At 27.1% G+C, this 22,544-nt stretch overlaps 2 protein-coding genes and 1 pseudogene across 3 annotated transcripts; 1 reads left to right on the forward strand and 2 right to left on the reverse strand.

Moving 5' to 3' along the window:
• The first annotated feature begins 288 nt into the window (after positions 1–288).
• LOC107166039 (dolichyl-diphosphooligosaccharide--protein glycosyltransferase subunit 4) lies at positions 289–4,760 on the forward strand. The gene is made up of 3 exons (XM_015514533.2): positions 289–605; positions 1,435–1,551; positions 4,248–4,760. Exon 2 carries the CDS (start codon positions 1,436–1,438, stop codon positions 1,541–1,543), a length of 108 nt encoding a protein of 35 aa, XP_015370019.1. The 5' UTR covers positions 289–605; position 1,435; the 3' UTR covers positions 1,544–1,551; positions 4,248–4,760.
• A 5,592-nt stretch (positions 4,761–10,352) lies between these two features.
• On the reverse strand, positions 10,353–21,323 carry LOC107173096 (uncharacterized). 2 transcript variants are annotated; one of them, XM_089221363.1, is made up of 4 exons: positions 21,213–21,323; positions 13,468–13,750; positions 13,144–13,258; positions 10,353–10,731 (listed from the first exon to the last, which is right to left on the reverse strand). In XM_089221363.1, the coding sequence occupies exons 2-4, from the start codon at positions 13,548–13,550 to the stop codon at positions 10,603–10,605; spliced, it is 327 nt and encodes a 108-aa protein (XP_089077489.1). In that variant the 5' UTR covers positions 13,551–13,750; positions 21,213–21,323; the 3' UTR covers positions 10,353–10,602. The 2 variants fall into 2 exon arrangements, with proteins under 2 accessions (XP_089077489.1, XP_089077490.1); XM_089221364.1 differs by lacking the exon at positions 21,213–21,323 and adding an exon at positions 21,128–21,142.
• On the reverse strand, positions 14,304–15,661 carry LOC149058861 (uncharacterized; annotated as a pseudogene).
• Positions 21,324–22,544: the final 1,221 nt, after the last annotated feature.

The raw sequence follows: 22,544 nt of genomic DNA on the forward strand, positions 1-22,544 counted from the left end.
ATATTTTAAAATATTATGAGCTTTCTTTAATACAATTTTTAGTATTTATAAACTATGATTTTACCCACAAGGCCACAAATTAAGATATATTTATATTAATTGGAGTTTCTACCGAGTACTAACGTCATTTATGGTCTTTGCTTCTGTTAACTACACTATGGTGTTTACTATACTGTTTACTCTATGGTGCTCGTGGTTGTTAATATTATTGATAAGGACGTGGTGGTGATAAGCACTTTTCTTGTTATATTTTTTTATTCCATGATCGATGGTGTTCTTATCAAATCCGGCTCCGTCATCACTCATCAACATTCAACATTTAACACGACAACAATCCAATATTGAAAACCCATTTTGTCATTTGTCATGTGAAAACCTAATTCAAAATATTCCAAATTAATTTTTTTGTGGATACCGGTTGGCGTTTATCAAAATATTCATATCAATAAATCAAATCATTACCGAAACAGCAAGACACTGAATAGTGTGTACACTGTCGTGAAGTTTGTGTGGTCGGCCGGTAAAAGATCTCCGACGAAAATAAATTTTGGAATTGTCAATAATCCCGGAGTTTCGAACAAATACGAGACACGTCGCTGTCCTATGTAAGTATTTGGCCCTCAAATTTATGATTATTTCACATTTTCGCAAAATACTAATTAGTAACTACTAATATAGTTTTTCAAGATACATTTGTAATTAGAATGTTATTAACATTTAATACAGAATATTATTCACCAAATTTTTTGTAATGTGTCGTGATCGTATCACATTTCAATCTAAGTATGACCAATTGGCTATGACATGAAGCACCTAATAAATAATTTATGCTGTTACTACTTGTCTCTCTCTTTTGTCTCTACACTCGCTATTATGGAAAGTTAGTTTGTTTGGATATTATATGACAATTGATAACAATGGATTACTATAATACTATCAAGTGTAGGTATTTTGTGCATAATTGATGTATCTATTTCTACTATAATAAGTATAATTATTGTTAAGAATTTGACAAATTTAAATTGTTTGTGTCTAATGATTGATTGCTCATAGAATTAGGATAAGAATTATTCATTAGAATAAAATATATTATGAATGGATTATGTTTTAAAAATGTTTTTCTTCTGGATGCCGGCTTAAATGATTGCAGTTTTCTTTACTAATTGAGATTGATATTGGAATGATTAAATAATTTGATTTTTCTGATTTTTTAATTATACTGTCTATTAGTTAATGGATATTTTTTAATATTATAAATGCGAAAATTATTATTATTTTTTTATTATTAACAAAAATGTACCCTTGGCTACTACATAGGCCATTAGGTTACAATTTTGGGCTACATTGTAAATTATTATTATTATACTCGGTAAATATTATTAAATAAGTATTTTGTAAAAAATATTGTTATTATTTAATATTTTTAATTTTTAGAATGATTACAGACGTTCAATTAGCTGTATTTGCCAATGTATTGGGTGTCGGCTTATTTCTTCTAGTTGTTCTCTACCATTACGTCACGGCTAATTTTTCATCAAAATAATTTTTATTGTAAGTATATAACTTAATTTTGTCAAAATATAATATTCTTATTATTCTTTAGTTTTTGTATTTTAGGTTGCAAGTTTATACACATTTATGTTGCAGTACCTAGTTTAATATGCTTGTTTATTGTAATACTTTAACCCCACATTTTATTATTATAATCTTAATATAGTTTTAGCATAAAACCTTGTTTAGTACCTACATTATAATAATATAATGTTATCTTATGTATTTTGAATCATAAATGTGTTCCCCTAGTACTTGTTTTTTATGATTTGTGTGTTAGTATAGAATCTTCAGCTGTCATTTGTTTGAGTAAGTGTTACGGCATAATGAGTTTAAAAATATCACGTAAAGCGCTTAGTCTCACTGATAAGTTATCAATTTTACACAAATATGACTCTAATCCTTCATTAGAAAAAACAAAGTTAGCAGAATCACTTAATATATCAGAGTCAACTTTACGAACAATTATTGTCAAAAGAAAAGAAATAGAAAAACGTGCTATTGAAGGATCAAACAAGCGGAAGAAAATAAAACATGGGAAGTATTATAATCTTGAACAAATTCTGATACATTGGATTAACAAAAAGTATGCGAGTTCTGCGCCTCTTAATGGTCCTATTATTCAACGTCAAGCATTAAAAATTGCCAAATCGTTAAAAATCACAGATTTCAAAGCAACAAACGGATGGTTGGATCGATTTAAGAAACGGAACCTCATTTGTTACCGCTCAGTCACTAGAAAATGTAATCCAGTAAATGATGAGGATATAAATTGTTGGTTTTTGAACATTTTACCTACATTTACAGAAAAATATACTTCAAAAGACATTTTTAATGCTACTAAATTTGAGTTATGTTACAAATTAATGTCCAACAAGTTACTTCATTTTAAAAATAAACGCATTAGAACATGTTGTAAAAATAAACTTAGCAGAGAACTTCTCAAAGTACTTATTTGTGCTAATTCTGATGGAACAGAAAAATTGAATCCACTTGTAATTGGAAAACCATTGAAACCTAAACGTTTCATTGATAATGAATCTTTCCCATGTGAGTATTCTGTTAAAGATACTACATTGACGGATAATGAACATTTTGGTTTTTGGATCAAAAAATTAGATGAAACCATGATAAAAAATAATCGTAAAATTTTACTTATTGTTGACAATAGTTCCACTATTCAAAAAGATATTGTGTTGGAAAATGTGGAATTAATATTTTTTCCACCATACATTACAAAGAATCTTCAACCTATGAATTTAGGTGTGATCAATGTTTTGAAACATTACTATGAAGAGCACCATCTAAATGTCTTGAAAAATTCAGACATTAAGCAGCTTAACATAATATTAAATGCACTACGTCATATAACTGCAGCATGGAGTAGCATACAGCCACAGGTAATTGCTGAATGTTTTAAAAAAGCTGGAATTGATTGTTTTTCTAATAAAGTAATTGAAAATACTGCTAATGAACCAATGGGATCAATAAAAAACACTTCAACACATTTGAAAAAAACTAGTGGAAAAAATCTAATGACCATTGAGCACAAATATGTACTAAGTAGTGAAGACTTAGTTAATATTGCTGAAGAAGATGATATTGATGAAGATTTTGATACTGGTGAAAATGAATCATTATCCAATGCAATTAATGCTATCAAAATATTAAGACGTTATCTCCCAACATTAAAAGGAAGTGAAGCTGCTATAGATGATATAGATCGTGTGGAACATTTCATTTTTTCTAAAATGCCACATTTATGATGAAGTACTTAAAAAACACTCAGTACACTAAGTAAAAATATTTGTTTTAAATATTCTTATATTAAATTCAAAACACATAATATAATTTATTTTGGTATAATTTCTTTTAGTAAATATATTTATGTAATTTTACTTAAAATAAATTTAAATAATTTAAAACTTTTCGTTGTCATTATGTATTTAATTTCTCATTTCATAAATTGACAAACCTAAATTTGTCCATAACTTACAATAAATCGAAAGTTTAATTACATTTACTGGAGTTTATATTTTTTATATTATATTTTGTATGTAAATACGACAATATGGTAGCCACAACACGAGAAACACTGAATATCTGGCAACCCTAGCACTGGGATAACATTTGTTACGAGATATAGAGTTCTTAAAATTACTAAAAGCAACTCTAGATTTTTACAAATTAAATTAAATTTAATTGGCACGTGATTTATACCTGCATATTATATTCTATCCAGTAAATGAGTGTTAAATATGAAGACATATTTCGTACTAAAATCATATTGAATAATTGCACTGAATTATGAATACTATTTGATCAATTGTTTTTTGTACTTTACTGAAACTCTATTTGTTGAAAAACTATGTATTCATTTCTATGATCACTGTAAATTAATTGATGTAAATCAATTTGTTTCTTGAATGCTCTAAATATGGTTTTGTTGTTCACTATTAGTAATAAAATGGAAAAGGGTGCTTGTACTAGTTAACAGGTCTTTAACATAACCTTATAATATAATACAATGATCATATATTAGTTATGGATTTCCCAGAGACTTTTAAAATGATTTATGTCAAATTGCATAAAACATAATATTTATTAGTGATTTTTGCGGTAGATTAGGTTAGAATATAAAATTATCTTAGGTGATTGATAATATTTAAAAATAAATAATTTTTACATTTTTACAGAATATCAATATGAATTACATTCCGGTGAGCTGCAATATATAGCAAGATGTTCAACTACGGGTTGGATATCATTCCATACTTAAAATAAAATGAAATAATACTCAATTTATATTTCAATGTTTGATTATGAATTCTTCAAACTTCATCCATCAGTTCAATGTTAACAGAAAATTAATTTAAATTTAAAAAATGTATGCAGGGTCATTCAAATTATACAAATTTTTAATTTTGAGTTTTTGAATGGCCCTGCATCTCAGAAATATTTTTTTATCAATTCCTCAACACAATTATTTATTTTATGAAAAAAAGACAGTTTTTTATTTTTAATATTATTGTACTAATTTTATTTCCATGCATTAAATTAAATTAAATTAATTTGAATTTTATTATCAAGGCTATATTATCTACATCATTTGCTTAAATTAAATTCAGCTATTAAATATTTATACTTCATTTTATTTTGTAATTTGAATAATCAATTTTATTGAAATTAAAATTAAAATTACGATATTATCTGTTTTTATAATTCTATTTATTAATTAATTAATGTTAACCACACAGCAGCGTAGATACGATTTTTTTCTGGGTTGGGGGGGGGGGGGTTAAAATATATTTATGACACAAATTACGAGTCATTAGTTAAACTAAACATCATTTTTATTTTGTTTCAAATTGGTATTAATTCCATCATCGAAAAATGCAAAAAAAAGATTACTTTAAAAATAATCAGTATAACAGATGATAAAATACCAATATAAAAAGTTTTTTTTGGGTGGTTGGGGGGGAGGGGTGAAAACCCCTCCCCCCCGTAACTACGCCACTGTAACCACAGCTATTCTTAACAAACTTACAGTACTCAGAAGGCAGATGATTTTATTCGTGTCAATTAATTAATTCAAATTTTAATTTTTGGAATTTTTAAATATACTCAAAGGTTAAAGGCCATAAATAGTTTTACAAAAGTATCAAATACACGTACTGACAACACATACTCAAATAGTAAATACATGTATTGAAACTAGTGTTTATGATACTTCCTTGGTCGTTTTTACAAATTATTTATGTTGATAGTTTAATATTAATGACTTATATTTTCAAATCCATCATAGACTAAATAAATTATAAAGCTAAGATAAAATGGACCTTTTATCCTTGTAACACAAAATTAAATAACTCAAAAATTACTCATTAAAATTTTGATTTCAATACATCAAAATTCTTTAAAAAAATTCCGTTAAGAGGACACTACACAACCATACCAAATTTACTCTCAGCAGATCGCGTTCAGCTCCTTTAGTTTAATAATTAGAATGAATCGACCTATTATAAAATTTGATCTTAAGAAAGGACTATACAAAAACATCAGTTGGTACAGAATGAATTAAACTTAGTACCGTAATAATGGGGTAAATCACTAAATTTGTACAAAATATTTTTTTAAATTTAATTCATATTGGAACTTTCTATTTTCTAAAAAGGCTAATGATAATGTTGTTATGGCCTTAAAAAATAAATACATATCGGTTTGTATTCTGGGCGTGTACCAGTTTCCCTCAAAAGTAGGTGCATTTTTTTTATATGCAATTCCCTCCAAACTATCTTTAGCAAAATGCACGAATGCACCAGTTGCTCTCTACATATATATCAAATGTACCAATAATTGGGCTCGAATATTATATATCTACATACTACATTATTTTATTACCAACCAGTATAATACTAGTTTTTGATGAATTACATTATATGCCATTATTGACACTAATAATTATAAATATTACATTTATTCTTTTATTATACACATATTTTTTTACATCTTCATCATCATCTCCATTATACAAGATAAAATTGTAATCGTGTATAACGTAATATTTATGGACATGAAGGCAAGTGGCAACTGGCATTTGGTTGGGGGCAATTATTATTGTTTCAACTCCGAAAACAGCTGTAATAGAGTGCAATTGGTCATCACCCAGTGTTTCGAATAAAAAAACGGACACATACTAGTTGCGGATTATTCAGGTCAATATTGTAACATATCAATTGCGGACACGATTTTCGTTACCATAATCCTAGTTGTGTACAGAGTTTCTTTTAAATAAAAATCACGTGAGTTGCAGACCCAAATATTCCTCTTCACCACTTTTTCAAGACTTAGGACAAGCTACCAAAAAATTAGTAGGTGGGGTTAAAAATATTTGTGTCTTGCAAAAGTGCAATCGTTATTTAAAAAAAATGTTAAATGCTTTTTTTTATATAAAATATTTATAGATTATTGTTATTATTTATTTAATTATTGTGAGTGTATAGTGTACTGTATAGGTCTTAAACTGATTAAACATATTTTTTGAAAGCCGTCTCTAAAGTACCGACACAATCTTAATGCAGGTAAATAATCAGTGCAATAATGTCATTCGTCTTTTAAACATAGGTTGATATCTGTTATCTTCTGTTCTTATTGAACAGTAATCTCCCAACGTTTGAAAATTTGTCCGAAATTCGTGTGTTACCGTTTTAGATTTCGTCCGCTACTCTCATGGTTTTTCACTTTTTTCGCAACTAGGAAACACCAGAAAGAACTACACGTTACCTATACCTCCATGGCTCCATAACCTCATGTATTTTTATATGGCCTTCGGGCTGCGAGTACTGCAGATCATAATAATAGTTAATTTAAAAATGACGAATTAATAATTAGTACCTAACTGATATGCATAGACTAGAAGTCTGGAACCTACTTGAGTAAACTAAATTTGGTATGACCATACTTTTTTGTTTAAAATAAAATACATTATTCAGATTGTGGCCCGTGAACATTTTTATATATATTTTAACATCGAAAAGTCTTCCGGTCCCTGAAGTATATACCTATAGACTATAGAGGTATACGATTCATAATATTAAATTTTAATTTATAACTCAAAACTGATAATAATTAATAATCACAAAATATTGTACGTTCTTATGTTATTGAAATCTGTTTTTTTTTTATTACATTGAATTTATGATTTTGTATAAGCGTTTGTTGTCTCCGTTTTAGAAACGTACGACAGCGATTTTTGTTTTTTAGTTTCAATAGTACACAGTTATCATTAAACTATTATTAAACTTTTAGGTAAAACTGAAGACATTAGTTGTACTAAAGCGTTATCAAGTTTTTGATTTTTAATTTTCAAACGAAATATGTAGCATGTAGGGCATGTGTCATATCAAAAATTAAAAATGTATATTTCTCTTTTGAAAATTAAATGATCGAAAAAAAATTACACTTAGCACAGATAATGTTTTTACTTAAAATGTTAATGATAGGTAAATTGACTTTAATATCAAATCTAACAGCACACTATTGAAACAAGTGAACTATAATTTAATTGTGTCATGAGTGCATGCGTGTGTAAGACGGAGACAAAAAATGCGTGAATAGCGTCCTCTTAATTTTTAAATCATTTCTAGGAATTAGCATTGATTGATTAGTTTAAAAAAAGGGTTGGGCGTGGTTTCGGACACCATTGACTATTCAGTGAGAAATAATAAAAATATTAATCGCTCTTAGTTCTTTTGTGATATAATATTAACTAGTATTTTTTAATTTTAGATTCTGAGCGGAGCGTGGAATGTATTCATTTTACCATGATGTGAGTGTTTTTTTGTGTCTGTCATCACGCTTTGGAGCAGTAAAAGTGCTTCGATTTTCGATTTCAATACCTCGTAAGATCAGAAAGTGAATCTAGTTGATACTTGGGGGGGGGGGGGTCAAAAGTAAAATATTTTCAATATTTTTCTAAATAACCGGGATAAACAAACTAAAAATTAAGGAAAAAACGGGAATTTTTACGCACAATCAATTTTCGACAAAATCAATTTTGGTTTTTGATGTAACTTTAAAACAAATGACCATACATTAAATTTTCACCAAGAATTGAATATATAAGTATTTTCTATTCTCTATAAAATTTTCAAAAAATGTCGACTTAAGTTGAACTATTTATAGTTATATGCAATTTTCGATAATTATTCGTTTTTATTTAAATTAATATCGATAAAAATTTATTTGATGGGTAGAAAAGCTTGAAAATTTAATAAAAGGCTCCTGACTTATTGTTTTTTTATAGGCATTCTAAGTTTAAATTTCGACAATATACGTAAAAATCACGAAAATTTGCAAAATATTTTATGCTAGAAATTCATAAAAAAATTTTCTTTTATATCTAAGATTTGAAAATGTAATACAAGATTCTTTATAAGTTTGTCTACATTTATCAAAAAAAATAATGTCTACCAGAAAGTCAAATTAAATTTTTATAAGAGTTTGAAATTTAATTTTTTACAGCATTGGATATCACTAAATTTCTTATTTAGTGATTATTTTATTTTGGTGTAACTCTAAAACGAACGACCGCAGATACTTGAAATTTTCACTAAATGTTTAAATGCGTTTGCTATACTTGACAGATGTTAAACCGTCTCCGCTCAGAATCGTTTTTCGTATAGGTACAATGACATAGGTTAGGTACAATCAAATTTAATTACATCCATTAGAGTAACTCACTTGTAACCTAGGTACTGTACAGCAGAGTGACATCCAGTTTCCAGATTTTTTTATACTTCTTCAATACTATTATAGTGGTAATAGTGGTATTAAAGTGTGGTAGCCGGTAGGTACTTAAATGAAATCTGACTATCTAAGACTAACGTCTTATAATACCTGTGAAATGTAAAAATGTATTTTCATGAACGATTGCCTATTTCAAACACCCTGAAAAGTGTGTGACTGCCTTTAGCACGATTCACGGGCTTTTCTTCAATTTATTTGTCTGAACAATATTTTACTCTGAATAATTTAAACTCGTAATATATGACATTTGATAAAACATGACATTTACGACCGAACATTTTATTATGTTGAATAAACTACGTGCTATAAAAACATACCTATAACACGTAAATTGGCTTTTCTTCACTCCTGTCCAGCAATGCGTCGGTGCAAAAAGGTCAAACAATAGTTGTATAACCTTGTAGCAAAAAAAAAAGACTTGGGAATATTACATCCTTCCGATAGCTGTCGATTGAATTATGTGAATTTGTTCGCGATTTAAAATAGAATAAAAATGCTTTGATTTTCAACATCCATATATTTTTAGTAAGAAAGTAAATCTATTTGCATACATTACAATATTACATGTATTTGGGAAACCAAAATTAAAAATTCACCGTACTTTTCATTCGATTAAATTATTTCCTTTATATAATTAAAAAACTAATAGATACTCGAAATTGCCTTCAAATGTTTATATCAGCATTTTCTTTATACTTTTTAATTTTTATAATATTTAAACTCTGATCTATTTATGACATGTTATTAGATTTGATTTTACTACCAATTGTTTTTTTTTTTCAATAATTGTAGACGGAAAAATGTTTGCTCGGTTAAAAACCTTAAAATCTATACCTACAAGGTTCCACATAAGTTGTTACTACTGAAATTAAAAAGATAAAGTTAAGCGTGGTTTCATTTTCATAAATATTTTTTATAAGTATTTGAAGTTTAAACTTAAATGAAATTAGATACCAAAATATTTTGATTTTTTTTTTGAGTTAATGATTTTTATTTTACAACTACTTTTTTTAAAATTGTTTATCTTATATAAAATTCAATACAATGTTCCTCACAACAAACAAGTAGTTCATACTATTAGAACAAGAAATACACTAACACTTGTAGACAATTTAAGTTTAAATTTCAACGATTTTAAATGTTTATATTATGCTAAGATTATCAATTTTTATTGTAGGTAAATCAAAAATATTTTCATAGAGATTTATAACTTTTACGTATATAAAAAGTTAGGAAAAGCCATAGCTTTTTTTCTCATAAGATAAATGACATATTTCACAATGTTAAGAATTCTCACACTGGAGTAAATTTACCAAAATTATTACGATTTATTAAAATCACGGAATTATAGATTAAATTATACAAAAAATATATAGGTACCACAAAACTTCAGCTTTAAAGTATGTAACCTATATTTTAAAATATATATACCTGTACAGAAACATTAAAAATCAATTTCAACAAAAGAAACTTTAATATTTCTAATCGATTACAATTTTTTTTAATACCTATCACATTTTATCGCATGTTATTTGTAAATATTATTTCATTTCCTAAAATAGTTTTATACATATATATTATATATATAATAATAATGTATAGTTAAAGTCATGTAACATAAGTATTAAAATTCGATTTGTGAAAAAATCATGTATCATTATTATAAACTCATACTACAATAAATTGATTTGTAGATAAGATATCACAGCCTATAGACGTCAAAAACATTTCACTGAAAGTTAATTAAACATATTTTTCTCGTGTCTGTCTGATATAATCTGTAAACTTTTTGCGTTCGTTGTCTAACTTTTTGTCGGTGAGGTCATCGCAAGCAAGAGATGCTCTCAATTTCGCAGTTGTGTGTTCGAGATCCTAAACAAACGATTTTTATTTTAAAAACATGTATCATTAGGTTACCTACAAATTATTTTGTGACTAATTTCGTTAGTATATTATAATATAATAATGTAAGGTTTGCTTTTACTCGTTCCACTAGTCAATATCCAGTTTATATAAGTCAATACTTTAATTTGTATTATTTTTAATAACTCTATATTTTAAATTCTGAGCGAAGTTGTAAGTGTATAATTTTACAACGAATGCGGCGTGTTTTATTTTGTTTTAATTTTTTTTTTTTATCTGTAATGGTAAGTGTGTATAATAATACTTCGAATTTAAATTTCAGTAAATTTGTTGGTATTAAGTTTGGCGAATATAATCTAAGAGATCAAAATTTAAAATTCACAGTAGTTTTCAAAAGTTCCGTAGGGGAGGGCAAGGAAAAATAAACAGGTATATTTTATGCAAAATCAATTTTCGACATTATCAGTTTTGTTTTTTCGTATTTTTTATCTACATGATTTTTTCATTGAATATGTGAATTATAAATACTTAAACATAATATAATTTAAAAAATATATTTTGATTCTTTTGGAATTACTTATAGGCATAAAAAATTCTTGATTATCATTAGTTTTTTAAGCTATATTGTCACTAATAAATTTTGTTCGGTCAAAAAAATTGAAAATTTAAGACAATGTTTTTTTAAAAGTTGAATGTAAATTTACAATATTTAAGTGCCTGAACTTCCAATCACATATTAGAAATTAATCAAAATTGAACTTTTTCTACCTTATTTAAAATTTTAATATTTAACATAACATTTCTCTTTATTTTTTTAGCTTTAACAAAAAAAGAAAAGTTTACTGGAAAGTCTCTTAAATTTTTTATTAGTGTTAGAATTTTTTCGATATTGGATATTCACTTTTTTTTTTTTAAGTTTATTAAGGCTTCAATAACACAGGTTTTTAGCCTACTTCAATCAAAATGTATACAAGAAAAAGAAAGGAATATATATATATGTGTGTATATTAAATTTTGGAATACATTTTCTATTGACTTTTATACCAACAATTTGTTATTCTCATGAAAAGATTTTCTTATTATAGATAGTAAATCAAAAAATAATGTTGCACGTACTTGAAATTTTCATAAAACACTTATGTAAGATTTTTTATACATTATTAACTTTAAATGTTTTTGAATTATTTATAAACATTTTCAAATTTCAATTATTTTTTTTTTCCACAAATATTGACGTAAACATTTTAACCGAGTTAAAAAGCTTAAAAATTGAATACATTCAAGGTTTCTCATAAGTTTTATAATAATTGCAGTTTAAACATTCTATGTTTTCGCAAAAAATTTATTCGACCTACTATAGTACTATATACAATAGTGCAATACTATAATAGTAAAACAAATTACTTTTAAAAAAGCATTAATAATAAATATGATATGATATATATTTATATATATATGATATTATATCATATCATATGATATGATATTTTACTGATAATACAGACTGTCTTTGCTCAGAATCGTTTTTCGTATGTAACGATTTATCATTGAATTTAAATTGCCAACCATTTATGCTTTTAGTTACCACTCACCACAAAAAGAGTAAAAAATAATAATACTTATAATTTGTATAAAATAAAAAGATAATATTAATTGCCATTATATTGATATATATATTTTTTTTCAATCAAACTTAACCATTATAACTATGAGTTACAAAGTAAATGAAGAAATAAAAACAAATTATTGAATGTGGACCTGTGGTAGTTGTGATTACTATATTATTATAAGATTGTAATTTTTAATCTGTAAGTTGATGCTATGATGTAGGTACTTTTAAGTCATATTGATTTGACCAAAATGGCATGTAAAGAAATAATTAAGAAATCTAATATCAATTACATACCTACTGAGTAGATATCTATTATACAAATTAATATTTAATGAACACGCTCCCGAAAAGCTATACCTTTGATTGAAATTCATATTAATAAGGTATGTATCTTAAAATAAAAATGGAGTTTTAGGCTTTATCTAATTTTATAAGTATGATTCTTATAAGTTTAAAGATACATAAAAAATTTAAATTTTATGGACATTTTTAGTACAACATATGTATACGAACTACATAATATAAAAAAACTTTTCCTACTGCAGTATTATAGGTTTTATTTTTTTAATTTATTAGCATTATTAAAATATTTACGCATAATAAGTAATCATTCAAATATTATATTATAATACTCGTTAGGTCCTATAAATATTAATATATTATACTAAGGTAGTATAACGTTTGTGTATGAGCTATTAATGTGATAAAGTCTAAATCAATTGAACTACCTATATACTCATATTCACAATTAACAAAAATATTACGAGTTGGTACTGTTGGTAGGTTTTATAACGTTATGTGTTACCCACTTTTAAAAACGTTTCGTTCCTTTTCTTTGCAATTTTCTTCTGTTTCTCCATCTGTTCTCGGCGGATTTTAAAAAAGTCTCCTTCTTCCACCACCACCGACTTGCGTCTGATCAATCTGTGCAGATAAACATAACTGTTTCAACGTAATAGGTTACAACACGATATATAGGTTTGATTCACTAAAATATTGGAACTTGGCACTTATAGGCAGTAATCACAGTATAGGCACAGATAATGAAATATAATATCGAGTGAAGGGTTCTACATATTTAATTCAATCGTTGTAATGTCTAAAACAATATTATAGTCTGTATATATACTCACATCTCTTTTAGTTGGTTTTCCAAGTCGATTTCCCTGTCTATGTATCCACGCAATACTTGCCTGGCGATATCCTTTTCTGACATGATAATATATACCAACGTATTATATCTGTTGAACGATTACTTAAAAGTAATAACGCACGTTTCAACGTTTGAACGTAACGAACGCCTTTCGTGAAATGCCATACAACAATATAATCGACGATTTGTTTAGGTCACGTGTATAGTTGCCAAGGAGGGTATATCCAAGGACGAATGCATAATCGCGAGGGCGCCTTGCCGCCCTGTACATTATATATATTATTAATTTATTAAACAATATTAGTCATACTAAATAGTAATATAGTACTTATGATTATTTCTATAATGACACGTCATTCCCAGGTATACCAGCTGCGTATCACCTGCAGGTTGTAAAGTTAGTCGTGATCATCGGTTAGTTGAAAGTTTAATCATCCAGAGTTGTATTTATAACCACGCATATGTATAAACTATTAATACATATATATTATTAATTTATATTTAGAATGAATCTAATAAAAATGATTCTGTAACAGATAGTGCAAAAAAGTATGATAATTTCATACTTATATACAATATTGTGTATCTATTACATTACAGGATCGCGGAAACGATATGGTAAAAAAGTCAGATAAAAAGTCACGGTAAAAACCGACACGGGTAAAAAACGTTAAAAATGTATTTTTATCTAAAAATCACAATCATGGTTATTAAGTTTATTGATAAAATACACAAATAAATAAATACATAAATTGACAATTTGGTGAAATATACAAATAATAATAGCTGTTATATGAAAAAAAATTAACAATAGTTTTAAAAATCACAAAAATTAGATAGTATATATGCTATAGCCTTTAAAAAATTTAGGATATCTCTTTCCTCAGCTCTTGAATATTCATAACAGATATTTTTTAATTTATTTTGTAAATCTGTATAAACCTTTGATTTTTTTTGGTGATGTCCCCAATGCATATTGAGTCAATTTTGTTTCGTCATTCGCTACCTCCAGTCGGATTTTCGTTATCAATGCCCATATAGAGGGATAAAAATGGCCCACTAACTTTGAAAATCTATGATTCCATCCCTTAGTTTCATTATTAGTCCAATCAACATCGTTTAATGTGATATTATGGACATTCCATTCGTGAGGTGGAAATAAAGGTTGACAATTCCACAAACGTACTTAGGGGTATACAATTATCTTGTGTCGAATTAATTCTTCTAAATGTACCGGTCACATAAGTATTGTCGAAATATTCTAATATATAGCTAAACCTTTTTCTGGCATTATAGATTTTAAGTATACCATTCCTTCAGCTATATCACATAACGGTAAAAATGCTAATGCATTCAATTGTCGGCAAAATTCAGAAAATTCTTCATCCGTTTTATAATCATTTGTTAATCCCATTTTTTGAATGTAACGATGTTTTCCTTGTGTGAGATGATAAAAACAACCATTCACCTCTACTTGTTCACCTATAACCGTTTTTATTGCATATATAACTGCTTTTTTCGAAATCAAAATGTACGTACGTAGGGTCAAGAAAAATATAATAAACGGCAGTAACAAAAATACCATTAATTTGTATTCTTATTACATAAAGCTGCATAAAACCTTTAGGTGACAAAACAAAATTACCGTCCTTATGCCTAACATTCATTAGACTTGGATAAATCTACGAAAGTTACCTATTTGGTATGGGTTCGATAAGACGCTCGGCCTATAATTGTTGTTACCTATAGGCTATAGTGTAATAATAATACTTTATTCTATATTACTTTTTAATTATTATAACTTATAACGTTGTCGTTTTTTTCCGTGACGTTTTTTACCGATTACCTACCCTATTTTAATGTCGATAACAATTGATATTGAAAACAAATAAAAAATTTCTCTCAAAAAATAAACACGATTTTCATTTAAAATGTTATGCATATTTCGGAATCATCTCATTATTACTCATTATAGTCTTCGGTGGTGTCGTGAAATTTCAAAAAGTCAAATATTTTTTTTCGGTCCTTCGAGACTTTAAGATTCCACTGTCCTTATATTTTTCCTTTACCAGTTTACCATGCTAGTGTTTTAGAGTCCGGATACTGTGGATGATTGATCTTTTTTTTTGGTCCAATAATAGGTATAACAAAAGTTCTATTACTTATTAACTATGGATTCGATTTGCTCAAAGTAAATAAATAAATAAATATATATATATAATATACTCGACACTTTATTTGGCTTTTTGTTGTTTTAATATGTATTCTTAATATACCTGCAGCAATATTGTCACTATAATATAAAGCATGCGAAAAATAATATCTGTGATTTTAGTGATTTTCAGCACAAAAACATCCGGAAAATGTATATATCATAGAATAGAATATTAAAGCAGCTATACGACTATACTTAGCGCATGTTATTGTTTCAATATAGTTGTCGAATAATGTTTTTAACAACAATACTTTATCATATTACAGACATAGATATTTGTTTACAAATATAAACATTTACAGGTAAAATATTATATTCATTTTATAGAAAATAAATTACAATTCTGCATTACTTTGCAGTTTAACGGAATAAAATAAATTTAAGTAAATGAAACAAATTTGTGGAACATTTCAAATGTAAGGGCAAGAATAATGACGTTTTCAGCAAAAGGCAAACAGGTTCGTTCCTTTTGTTGAAAAAAAGAATACATTTGGTTTTGTGTGAAAAAAATAAAGCCTGAATTATTGTGACACCGTTTTGATAGTTCGTTGAGTCAGTTTTGTAGTACTTTAGTTATTAAAGGGATTGAGTTTCCTCTATCGTAGATGTGTGTATCGTCAGCAAAGGTAATTGATTTGATTGGTTTCGGTTTGATGTTGGAGATATTGGTGATGGTGGTTTGAAATAAGAAAACACTTATCAGAGGGCCTTGAGGTACTCCATTTTTTAAAACAAAGGTATTAGAGATATAATTCCTAATTTTTAATTGAAAAATCTTTTGGGTTAAGAATCTAGTTAAGTATCCTATCATATTTCCGTGAATATACCATTTTTAAGTAATTCGATAACTCTGTGCATCCTTGTATATGTATTGTAAAAAAGATATTTACAAATTGTATAAATAAGTATTGTAAAAAAAAGATTTCTATGATGTGTTTTCATCAGTCTTTTGAGGCGTTAGATGTGGTGTCAGAAAATATCTTATTAGTTCTCCACAATTTAACATTATCAACCAGCTAATCGGCACCTAGATATTTCATCGTCTTCATTGCAGACTGAAATCGTTTTTGAAATAATTTTTATGTAGGTATTAGTGTATACTATTACCATTTAAAATGTTTTTAATTTGAAGTTTTATAAATTGTTGGAAGCCGGTATAGTTTTACAACCTTGACGATCAGAGTTTTTTTTTATATTACTATTATAATGTAAATAAGGACGCGAGAACATGTGGTTTTATGTTTATTTATTGATTCACGCGCAAATAAAATAAAATACATGATACAGTCGATTCTCAATAACTCGGATTTTTTTTTTTTTGTTACTCCTTGAAGTGTATTCAAGCTATGTTTGAGGTATATAACTTGAAAAATACATAGAACATAAAAACATTTATTGATTTATATTTTACATACAGCAAGAAAAAGTATTTTTTAATTGTTCAATATCATGTTTTAATGCACATTAATTACATTATAATTTTTAATTTATAATAAAAGTTTCGATTAAACATATTGTAAACTGTAGAGTATTTGTGACTTTTGGGGAGTATGCGGGGAGCATCAGCATATATATCCTATATTTAGGATTAATATGTGCATTTTCAAGTTCAGTTTAATTTATTCTATGTTCACTTATGCTTAATAAGAATGTAAACTAACTAAAAGTTATTATTTTTAATAGGTAGAATCCTAAAGTAAATATGAGTTACACATACGATATGCAATTCTAAGATGGTATTAATATAATAATTTATATAATCATCAATTTTAAATTTAAATAGTTATTAGGTATCTAATTTATAATATTAGCTACCTACTTGAATAAATAGAATACCTAAATAATATATTATTATACTTGTAAGCTATATCAATTTCATCCAAATAATTGGCACAAAATAAATAATTGATTTCATATATTTTATTTATTTAAACCCTATATTTTCATCAAGTGTTTAATTATATGTTAAGTATACCTATTACTAATATATTATAATTTTTTAAAGGTGCAAATAAATACATAGGTACCTACCTAAAACCTATCAAGATTAAAGTATGTAAGTATTAAAAAATGTACAACAAACATAAAAAATGGCTAAGTCTAACTTGATACCTACCTACCTATGTTAAAGTGTGATTATGGACATTTGTAAATAATACTATTGGTGGTAAAAGGTAAGCTATCCTAAACAATAAGCAGTTGAATAATATCTATGTACCTATAATCTATTTAATATGCAATTTTTAAAGTGAATTTGTAATTAGTAATGAAAATAATATATTAATTATTTAAATGATACTTTTACATATTATTTATATTTATTTATTTATTTATAAATATTTAACTAATATCTACACAATAATAGTTTTATTTATTTTTTATATTTTATATATGATTAATTTATTCAAATAATTGGCACGAATTAAATAACTGATATAATTCTATGATAATAATATTATTAATGATTATATAAACTATTTGGCGGCATTTTCAAATAAACCAATGGTAGAGCTTGATTTTAATACAGGTGCCGAGCTCATGTACAGCATGTACATATATATATATATATATATATATATATATATATATATATATATATATATATATATTATATATATATATATATGCGTGCGGGGAATAGCCTATCACTGATAAATTGATTTTGAAGGGACTTAAGCACCCTCTGAGTATTGAGATTTGCGCCTATGGGTATACGTATAAAATATTAATCGATAGGTTGAGCGCAATAGTGGCTTATGCAATAAAATATTATTTACCAAAAATAATCTTAGAGTGGTGGATACGGACTCTTTTTATATTACCGGGATGTTTAATTATTATCGTAAAGGTTATTAAAGTTAATACTGTTGTGCACATGTATTATTGTTGCCTACCGAAATAACTATTGAATATCAATTTTTATCATAAGATTTTTCCGTCAATTGTGAATTCCAAACGGTGGCATAATAATAATACGTGTGTATTATGGGAGTCAATGTATCCATGTTCTAAAACACATTTTATACACATGTCAGTGTACCACCTGTATGATTTATCTACGTGAAACTCGCATTCTGTTCCGCGATTATCTATATTTGCCTGTATGACAATATATCACTCGTACGATAATCTAACCAACCGAATTCCGAATGTAATTTTGTACTTTGGTATACCTTTAATGGCATCAATCGTTTCGTCAAATTATCGTACGATAATATTATAATATTCCTGCTGTATACGATATACCGCATGTTCGGGTCGTGCACTACACTATCGTATCCTTCCGTAAATTACAATCTTTGACAATGATATGTGATATCAAGCGTATAGTATTGATAAAAATTGATGAATTTGAATTGTTATCAAAAACTCGTTTCCTTGTAACAGACGTTTCATTATAATATTATATTGAACATCTATTAAATAAAAAATATTACAACCACGACCTGCACATATATATATAGACGCCAGCTAACACGTAATGTTGTATAGTGTTTTACCTATGTATATTTTATGTATTGCGGTGCATCTATATATATATAAATAGGGGGGCTACGGTTTGATAAGAAAAAACAATGTGACAAATATGTTGTCAAAAACAACGACTGAAACGCTGTCGACGATATCCATTAACCGTGAAACGTTTTATCGTACGATATCGAGTAGGTATATTTCTCATGATAATTCATAAGTACCTACTTAACTATATGCAACATAATTATACATAAAAGTAGGTTCACCGGTGATGTGCCGATTTAAGTGAGCTGCAGCTGGGCCAAAAGCGTGTGACATTTGTGCCCTCAAAATGTATATTTTATCGTAAATGCCCGATCACTAGGTACACCTAGGTTTTACTAGTTAATGCTAGGTTTTACTATTTTTGCTCAGTAAAAGCTGAAATTCTTCACACATAGTGTACATTCTAGGATATACAAATTGACTTAGTAAAAGCAGATCAATACACGACACATAACATTTAAGTGATAAGCTGCGTAAAAATTATAGTTATATATTATTAAAACAAACTACTGACAGTTATTTAAATTTGTATACAAAATAAAAATGCATTTAAAATGCCATAAAAATACAACATGTGCAAACAAATAAAAATGTTAAACAATAAAAATTTAAATAATTATTTCTTACTACCCACCAATTTTAATAATTTTTATGAACAAATGAATAATAATTCTGTTTTTAAATGCATTTTTATTTTGTATATAAATTTAAATAACTGTCAGTAGTTTGTTTTAATAATATATAATTATAATTTTTACGCAGCTTATCGCTTAAATGTTATGTGTCGTGTATTGATCAGCTTTTACTTAGTCAATTTGTATATCCTAGAATGTACACTATGTGTTTAGTAAAAGCCCGAATAAAATTAAGAATTTCAGCTTTTACTGAGCACAAACAGTAAAACCTAGCATTAACTAGTAAAACCTAGGTGTACCTAGTGATCGGGCATTTACGATAACATATATATATATATATATAATAACGTGGCGCATATATATATATATTTAATATATATTTACTTGACACTCTTATATATATAATTATATGTATATATTGAATACTTGTGTATATTATGACATTATTACCATAAGACGTATATTATAATCACGAGAGATCTATTTAGTATATAATATCTTTTGGTATACCTAATCGTCTGTTCGGTTAAGTGAGTGTCCAACCTTTTGTGAAGACTGAGCTACATCATATGAGTATAGAAGTTGTTGTGGGCCACATACTTTTTTTAAATAATAATGCATTCAAATTTAATGATTAAATTATATTCTATAATACATCAATACATTATTTCATAATTGTACAATAGGGAATAATAAGCAGAAATATTTTTATATATGCATTTCTTCTCTTAATATTAATATATTATACCTATATACAATTAATTAATGGTTTTTAAATTCAAGTAAGGGCCGCATCAAAATCGATCACGGGTTGCGGATTAGATACCCCTAGGTTAAGGGTTCCCCGGGACGAGAAGGGCATTTGTCGTTACATTTTTATTGGTATAATTGTCCCACGGAGAAAAAAAACATTGAGTTTAAGTGTCGTATTGTTATTTATATCGATCACGACTTTATAATGCGTTAAACTGTTTATGACTATGTGTGTGTGCTGCAGTGCCTGTACCTAAATAATATATATTATAATAGTATCGTACCGTATAATATACGAATATATCTGTCACAGACTTACTTAACAGTATTACACACTATAATGACGTATAATAACTTTATAAATGCCTAAACGATTATATATAAAAGAACCGCGTGGTGCAGTCGAACGAATGAAGATGACACACAACTGGTATTTGCACTAACAAAACTGTTTTTTTTTTACTATTTATTTTTGCACTCGATCACTATTTATTTGTTATTCATAAAGTTTTACTTACTTAAGTATCGCAGACACACACGTTTATGGAAAAATACAAACAGATATGTACACTTTAAACTATATATATCATAGAAGGTACCTACCTGCAATGGCAACGTTTATTCGTTTCATACGATTACTTATAACTTATAAGTTATGATACGATCGATCAATGTTTTTGAGTAAATTTGCATTTTTCATCTTTAAATAAAAACTCAGGAGTTTTAAACCAGAGAAATGTTCTAAACGTCTGTAAATTTTCAACTACATTATACAAATAATAATATTACAAATCTAAACAAAGTTGATGCGTGATGTGCACGGTAATAATCATAAAATCTAAAATATATCTAAGTGCATATCGCATATGTATATAAATTTGAAAACAGTATAATATATTAAGTTTATAATTCTGCAGTTATTTATTTATTTAAGTAAATATCAACGCCTTAGGGTTCAGGTGCATATGAGTGGAGTATATAGATTCTAATAATGCGTCATTATATTAAATACTAATCAAATATATACATATATATTTATTTCAATAATTGAAAATAGTACAAATAGGTATAGAACAATAATACAAATAATAATAATATAAATAAAATGATGCCCTAAAAGTATCAAAAAATATTAAGTCAAACAAAAATTGAACATAAGTATTTTATTTATAATAATGTTATATGTATAGATAAATAGTAATATTATTTGAGTGTACTAGTGTATAAAGTCACTATTGACGATCCTCATGACTCGAGCCGAACGAACAAATTGATTGTATTACAATTTAGACAAACTTGTCCTCTTGGCTCAAGGGATCAGGTCGTCGAGAATATTATACATTCGTTAAATATATCAACTACTTTAACTTACGTTCAAGATTTCCGATGTTCCTGGCGCAGTGTTGAAGTATAAGCCACCGTCCCGTTTCTGCTCTTGTGGTCTGTGCTGTACAACAATTAAAATACGAATGCAGTGTGTTAAAAAATTTCCTATCACTACCGTTTCACCTATTGCTAGTTCATAACACTTGTTTCAATACATAATATACCGACGACCCCCTACTATTTGACTTCCTCCAAAAACGTTGGTAAGTACACGTATTACAATTATATTAGACGCTAAATATTAAAAAAGGCGTTTTTTCCTCCACCTACTAACTATATACACCATTATCACACAAAACGGTCACAAAACCAACTCGACCGTAAATATTGTCCGTGTTTGCTCACTGTGTCATCGTGCATATATGGTAATATTATTAATTGTTTTGCGTGTTTTTAACCTGTGGATTATGAGCAACATAAATTAAAATCATAAAATAAAATACGATTTCCACGATTATTGTACCTATCAGGGGCAACCTGAAAATGTATTTTATAATATTTATAGATCTAAAGGCTTAAAGCTCTCGTAAATTTCCATATCAACTAACT

This window comes from Diuraphis noxia, unplaced genomic scaffold (genome assembly GCF_037042655.1).
Source record: "Diuraphis noxia isolate RWA-SAM2 unplaced genomic scaffold, SU_Dnox_SAM2 contig0002, whole genome shotgun sequence".
Taxonomy (NCBI): Eukaryota; Metazoa; Arthropoda; class Insecta; order Hemiptera; family Aphididae; genus Diuraphis; species Diuraphis noxia.